Source organism: Rutidosis leptorrhynchoides, chromosome 2, assembly GCF_046630445.1.
Source record: "Rutidosis leptorrhynchoides isolate AG116_Rl617_1_P2 chromosome 2, CSIRO_AGI_Rlap_v1, whole genome shotgun sequence".
Taxonomy (NCBI): Eukaryota; Viridiplantae; Streptophyta; class Magnoliopsida; order Asterales; family Asteraceae; genus Rutidosis; species Rutidosis leptorrhynchoides.
In genome coordinates, this window is record NC_092334.1 from 408,057,797 (window position 1) to 408,064,743 (window position 6,947).

At 37.8% G+C, this 6,947-nt stretch overlaps 2 protein-coding genes and 1 non-coding gene across 3 annotated transcripts; all 3 read left to right on the forward strand.

The window, feature by feature from the left end:
• Positions 1–272: 272 nt before the first annotated feature.
• On the forward strand, positions 273–1,136 carry LOC139889134 (uncharacterized). The gene is made up of 2 exons (XM_071872100.1): positions 273–827; positions 909–1,136. Exons 1-2 carry the CDS (start codon positions 273–275, stop codon positions 1,134–1,136), a joined length of 783 nt encoding a protein of 260 aa, XP_071728201.1.
• Positions 1,137–1,724: 588 nt separating this feature from the next.
• On the forward strand, positions 1,725–5,423 carry LOC139892273 (probable inactive receptor kinase At5g67200). Its single transcript, XM_071875318.1, has 2 exons — positions 1,725–3,512; positions 4,598–5,423. Exons 1-2 carry the CDS (start codon positions 2,102–2,104, stop codon positions 5,161–5,163), a joined length of 1,977 nt encoding a protein of 658 aa, XP_071731419.1. The 5' UTR covers positions 1,725–2,101; the 3' UTR covers positions 5,164–5,423.
• A 1,171-nt stretch (positions 5,424–6,594) lies between these two features.
• TRNAE-CUC (transfer RNA glutamic acid (anticodon CUC)) lies at positions 6,595–6,667 on the forward strand. The gene has a single exon. It is a non-coding gene; the product is annotated as a tRNA-Glu (tRNA).
• Positions 6,668–6,947: the final 280 nt, after the last annotated feature.

Sequence of the window (6,947 nt, forward strand, 5' to 3'; positions counted from 1 at the left end):
TTGGTAACCGATGTATCATGGGGATTATTTCTTAAATAATCGCTCACTTGTTTAAAACATGCATTATGTATAATAATGGTGTGCTTTTTATGAAACGAATGCAATATTTTTCTAAAACGTATCATATAGAGGTCAAATACCTCGCCATGGGACCAATGAATAACGTACTGTGTTTATAGTAATATGGACGAGTCGTTTTATTAAAAGATCGTAATTTCTGAGATGTTTCGGTTCCGTTAAATGCTAGTTGGGGTTGGCGTAAGTTGTTGGGTATGCGTGACGTTTTGCGTGGTAGATTCATACACGATATCGGGGACGGTACCATTACATCAGCTTGGTTTGATGAATGGAACGAGGTTGGTCCTCTCATTAATATAGTCAGACGACGTGATATTGTTAATGGAGGTATGTTGTTAACTGATCAAGTGTGCGACATTGTCGATCAGGCTATGTGGAGATGGCCGCCGGACTGGGTGGATCGTTATGCTATTTTGAATAATTTGGCGCCTCCTGTTCTTTCAGTTAATAGCGATATGGTTATGTGGAAAGATATCGCTAGTAACAAATGTGTTTTTTCTATCAGTCATGTTTGGGAATTCCTACGCCCTCATGCTCCAACAGTGCAATGGTACGCAATGGTTTGGTTCTCTCAATGTATTCCCCGTCACACGTTTGTGGTATCGCTTCTAATGGGTGAACGTTTAAAGACGCAAGATAGACTAAAGGCGTGGGAGATTCATCATGGGTCATCGTTATTATGTCCGCTATGTAATATGGTGCAAGATTCTCATGATCACTTATTTTTCTCATGCTTATTTTCGTCACAGGTGTGATCGTTAGTTCTGAATCATATCGACTTTCCGACGGTCACACATGGTTGGAAGGATTTTGTGTTGTTGGTGAGCCAGTTTGCTGTTAGAAATGTGGCTAGAATAGTCGTTATAAAGCTTCTCTTCGCGGCTTCAGTTTACTATGTTTGGCAAGAGAGGAATCGACGTCTATTCAAAAAGGGTAATCGTTCTGCGGTGCAGCTTTATGAGACCATTTATTCTACGGTTCGCTTAAAGCTTATGAGTTTTAGATGGAAATCTACTCCGAGTGCGCTTAGACTCAAATCGGATTGGAAAATATCTTGATTATGTTTTCTTTTGTGTAGAGCTTCGGCTTATGTTGCTTTTATTTTAAAGCTTGGTTGTTTGTGAGGTTATAGGGCATGTCCTATAACTCAGTTCTTATTTGTTTCGTTGTTTATATCAATATATTCGCCGGGTAATACCCTTTTACTCCAAAAAAATTATTTACTGAAAATAACCGTGCAAAAATTAATTGAGTTTATAGATCAAAATTGTAGTCCTGGGTTGTGCGTTGCATTAACGTTTAAAAGATAATTGATTATATTAAAATTATATGAAAAGGTTTCATAATTTTTTTTAATTAAATGAACAAGATAGATATTATGATTAAAATATACTCAATTAATATATTCCGTATAATAAGATAGATATTATGTGTATTAAACTTTTAATACTTTAGTTACGGAATAATATATAATCGAAAAGAAAATAATATTTTACAAATTTAACAAGTGTTTAGTATATTGAAACAGATTATTGTTTATTGAATTATGTTATGGGGAATGATTCTCACACACACTTTTTTTATCCTCACACACCTATTTTAACCTTTTACTCTTCTAGTAATACTCAATTGGTGTGTGAGGATCAAAAAAGTGTGTGTGAGAATCATCTCCGTTTGTTAAACTCCTTAACGTTAACATATTTTATTAAGAATATATAACGTACTATAAAAAAGGTTTCATACGTAGAGATGACCGCCGTAACTCGCAATTCACCTTGCTTGGTTAACTTCAAACCCATGCTATAGATACACACACCCATGATTTTTCAAAATTCTAAATTTCAAATCCATCCCTGTCTTTGTTGTTTGTTATCTAAACCCAAAACCTTGCACGTGACTCTCCCTGCCCCCTTCCATTCATTTGCACTTTTGCAGGTTCATCCCCCATGGCCATGGAGCTCAACTCCATCAAAAACCCTAACAACTTTTAAACTCATTTATTTCATCTTAACAATTTTTTAACATGTTAAGCTCAACATGCATTTTTATCTTCCTCACGTTCTACACTCTCACTCTTCCACCCTTAAACCTCTCATCACCCCGACCCGAACCCGAGGCATTATCCATTATATCATTCAAATCCAAAGCGGATCTCCACAACAAACTTCCATATACCACCATCTCAACCCACTGCAAATGGCTAGGCGTACAATGCGACCCAAACGGCAAAGTCACTCGCCTCATTCTCGAAAACCTAACCCTGACCGGCACTTTTGAACCGAACACATTAACCCGGCTCGACCAGTTACGTGTACTCAGTCTCCAATCCAACTCACTCACCGGTCCAATTCCTGATCTAACCCCGCTCATTAACCTCAAAACCCTATTTTTAGACCACAATTTGTTCACCGGTTCAATTCCCCCTTCGTTAACTTCACTTCACCGTCTTCGAACTCTAGATCTATCGTTTAACAAATTAACCGGTCCACTTCCGGTTCATTTAACCAACCTAGACCGGTTAAACTACCTTCGACTCGATTCAAATCATTTCACCGGTTCAATTCCTCCTCTCAACCAATCATCTCTTCAGATCTTCAACGTTTCGTCTAATCAATTAACCGGACCTGTTCCAGTAACTTCCACTCTCGCTAACTTCAGTACGTCGTCGTTTGAATCAAATCCTGGACTCTGCGGTGTAATCGTCCGCACACAATGCAATTTCATCGGTCCGTTTTTCGGAAAAAACTCTTCATCAACACCGCCATCATCACCACCCCGACCGCAATCGCCGCCGTCGTTAGGCCAAAGCGCACAATTGCAAGCTATAAAAACTGCTACACATTCAAACTCGAAAAAAAACAAACGGTTAGCGTTAATTCTCGGTTTTTCCGCCGCCGTAACAGTATTTATTATTTCGATTATGTGCGTAATGATTTCAATTAATTCATCATCGGAGAAGAAGAAACGAAATAGCGTAATGTCGAGTAGTGAGATTATGGATATGGCGGCAGCTGCGGACGCCGCCGCCGACGTGATTCGGATGGAAGAAGCGAATGAATTAGAACAGAAAGTGAAGAAACTGCAGGAAGGAATAGCACAGGGGAGAAGTGGAAACCTAATATTTTGCGCCGGTGAAACGCAGGTGTACACGCTGGAGCAGCTGATGAGAGCGTCGGCGGAGCTATTAGGTAGAGGAACGATTGCGACGACGTACAAAGCGGTGCTTGATAACCGTTTGATTGTGTGTGTGAAACGGTTAGATGCTGTGAGATTGTCGGGAACGAGTAAGGAGACGTTTGAGAGACATATGGAAGCTGTTGGTGGCTTACGTCATCCGAATTTGGTGCCGTTAAGAGCTTATTTTCAGGCGAAAGATGAACGGTTGTTGGTTTATGATTACCAGCCTAACGGAAGTTTGTTCTCTCTCATTCACGGTTAGTTTTTTATTTTTGTTTCTGTTCAAATCGTTGGGTTGACTCGGTATGACTCGTATTATTATTTTTCTATGGAGTATTTGTTTTTTTAAATAAAAATCTTAAATGCAGTTTCACTAGATTTAGGAAGTAGAGGGAGAATCTTGCAGGTTGGTGGTGGGTTGGTATGGGAAGTGGCGCTTGTTTAATACGATGTCGCATTGACTGACAAACATTAGATAACAGTAGATATCTTAACTGGTTAAAGTTGTTGTACTACTCCCTTTGTGTAAAGAATTTTTTTATAAAAATCTCCATATCACTATCTATTATTGTTGTAAAACACCCCGTCTTGAGCCGTTGCGACGGTTTGGTGACCAGTCTGTCCCGTCTCGAAAAAAACCGTCTAATATGACAGTCAACGGTAAAAATCGGGTCAAAGTTGGTCAAAATTCAGAAAAGCGAGAAAATTGGTAACATCGGTCAAATTTGTTGTATTTTAGTTTGAATTTTTTGTATTAAATTAACGGTTATAGCGATTATGAGTACAAATTAATCAATTAAAGTTTTTGGCTTTAAATTAAAATATGTATAGATATAGATATATATATATATACATTTATTTATATACTTATATATTTAAAAGTCAACTTTGGTCAACGTCCTTCTCGACTCCGTCTCGAACGTCTCGACCTTTTTAGGATTCGACCGACTTTTTTAGGATTCGACCGTCTCGACCCCGTCTCACGTCTTTTGCAACCTTGCTATCTATATATGCCCTAAACGGTTTCTCTTATAAGAAAAATTTGTATAGATCTTCATTGTATAACTTTGATAGATATATCAAAAACAATGGTACATATATTGAAACGGACATGTGATGAAACCATACTAAAGATGATACCCGACCCTGAGATGGGATTAAGTAGTCGAATTATTTTGTGCTACTTGCATTTAATTAGTTCATTAATTAGTTCATTAATTGATAGTAACGATTAAATGTGAAATTGAACATTTTTTAGGAACATTTTCTATGTTGATTTAGTTTAGTTAACAAGTTATATCCCAAACGAAAAACCATAAATTACAATTTTGACTATATGCAGGGTCAAAGTCAACAAGAGCAAAGCCACTACACTGGACATCATGCCTAAAAATAGCCGAGGACGTAGCACAAGGTCTATCCTACATTCATCAAGCATGGAGACTAGTCCACGGCAATCTCAAACTAACGAACGTCCTCCTCGGTTCTGATTTTGAGGCCTGCCTCTCCGACTACTGTCTCTCTGTTCTTACCGAACGCCTACTTGAAGGCACCGATCCTGATTCTGCAGCCTACGAACCACCAGAAACTCGTAAGTTAAACCAACAGCCAACAACCAAGTCCGATGTCTACTCATTCGGTGTGTTATTGCTTGAACTCCTAACTGGTAAGCCAGCAGCCGAACACCCACATTTGATGCCAGACGAAATGGTGACATGGGTTAAATCAGTTAGGGGTATCAGTGGAGGCGATGCAGAAGACAACCGTTTGATAATGCTGGTTGAGGTTGCGATAGTGTGTACGGTTAGCTCACCCGAAAAAAGACCAACCATGTTTCAAGTTATTAAAATGATTCAGGAGATTAAAGAGGCTGTTGTAGCAGAGGAATTAAATGTGACCTCAGAGTAAATCGTAGAGCAATTTGCTTTTTTGTATGTGTTACTATTATGATGATTGATTGATTGATGAGGAGAAAACAATGACCATGATATGAAAAGTCATCATCAATTATTTGCATGAATGAATTGGGATGTAGTTGGGTTTAGCAACGTGGTGTGGGGTAAGGATCTGGGTAGGGGGACCTAACCTAAAAAAGGATGCATGTTCATGTTGTTATGTGATAAGAATTTTAACTTATTTGTTGGAAGCCGAGTATTGAAAGTTGAAACCTTCCAACTGTTTTTGGATCTACTTAATCTGTTTCTTCATTTTTGTTAAGTTGTAGCATGTTAAATACTAGTAGAACACTATATTATATTTTTGTCCAACATTGTCCACAACTGTCAATAATTTAATTCATAATTTATATAGTAATACCGTAATAATTCTATTAGCAACCACCTCTTTACCGGCCACCAACATTTTGCAAGTGGCCTTGTTTATTGCGTTTTTCCTGTTTTTTTTTTTTTTCTTTTTTCTTTTTGAAAGTCAAAGAAGATGATATTATTAATAATAAAAAGAGATACAGGAGTTAGCATGTATAAAGAGCATACATGCACAATCTATACAAATGCGAGGACTAGTACACGAATAGGCCTACAATAAGGAAAAACATTAGTGGCGAAAAATTAGCCATTGTCATCAAATATCAGCGGATTCAAGATCCATTGATTCCAATCGAAATTAACCTTCTTTAACTGCGATGTAATTCCATGGAAACTCAATGTTTGAATTTCGCATGCTACCGTTGTGTTTTCTTCCTTTTCATGTTCTTCTCTTCTCCCTCTTCCGGTGTGCTGATCACGTTTTTTGCCGTAGTTCTCTTTCTCTAATGACGATGTGCGCAGGTGTGCACTCTGTGTTATTGTGGTAAGTTTTGGAATGGTGGTTTCTCACGTAATTCGAACGAAGATAAATCGATGTTTACTCTTCGGCAATCTTGCAAACCTGATCGAAATTTGAAATCTGCACGGGTGGTAAACAATCGATGGCTTATAGCGAAACTCTTAGGTGACTAGAATCTAACTGTGCGATGACAAATTCGATATGAAATGATAGGAATTTGATCGGAGCTCTAATAAGTCCATATGTGTGCATATTGCCAAGTAGTAAGGGTATTTGAGAGACTCGGTTTGTTGTTCGAGCAAAAGAATTAAACAATATAATGCGGAAATGAGGAACACTAAACAATATATTGCGGAAATGAGGAACATAAAAGTGTGATATGTTCTGTCTAAGTTGTGATCTAATCTCACTAAGCTTTTCAACCGTCTCTCTTTATCTTCAAATACACCCTCTTTTTTTTTTTTTTTCTTTGCTCATCGTTTTCCTCTTTCTTCTGTGTAAAATAATTAAATCTATGTTACATATAAATTAAAATAATATCGAAAGATAGCAAAATCCGTTGTAGTCTAGTTGGTTAGGACACTCGGCTCTCACCCAAGAGACCCGGGTTCAAGTCCCGGCAATTGAATGTTTTTTAATATTGTTTTTGTGCTTTCAAAAGTCACTTTTGATGAATATATGATCTTACTTGTGCAAAAGCTTCGTTTCCGTCTAGGCTTGTAAATATGGCATGTTTAAATACGACCTAAGGAGATCCATGATCCAACTAAATAGGTCTGGATTGATATTTGATCCGTCTAGGCATCGTAAAAATGGCATATACATCTTTTCATGACCTAAGGGGATCCATGATCCGTTTAAATGGGTCTGGATTGTCATTTGATCCATTACACAAAAGTATCGAACTA

Bases quoted from the DNA above. Each gene is read 5' to 3' on its own strand.
- LOC139889134 (XM_071872100.1), top strand. From the start codon at position 273: ATGCGTGACGTTTTGCGTGGTAGATTCATACACGATATCGGGGACGGT. The intron at 828-908 runs GTGTGATCGTTA...TTGGTGAGCCAG, and splicing joins CATGCTTATTTTCGTCACAG to TTTGCTGTTAGAAATGTGGC.
- LOC139892273 (XM_071875318.1), top strand. From the start codon at position 2,102: ATGTTAAGCTCAACATGCATTTTTATCTTCCTCACGTTCTACACTCTC. The intron at 3,513-4,597 runs GTTAGTTTTTTA...GACTATATGCAG, and splicing joins TTTGTTCTCTCTCATTCACG to GGTCAAAGTCAACAAGAGCA.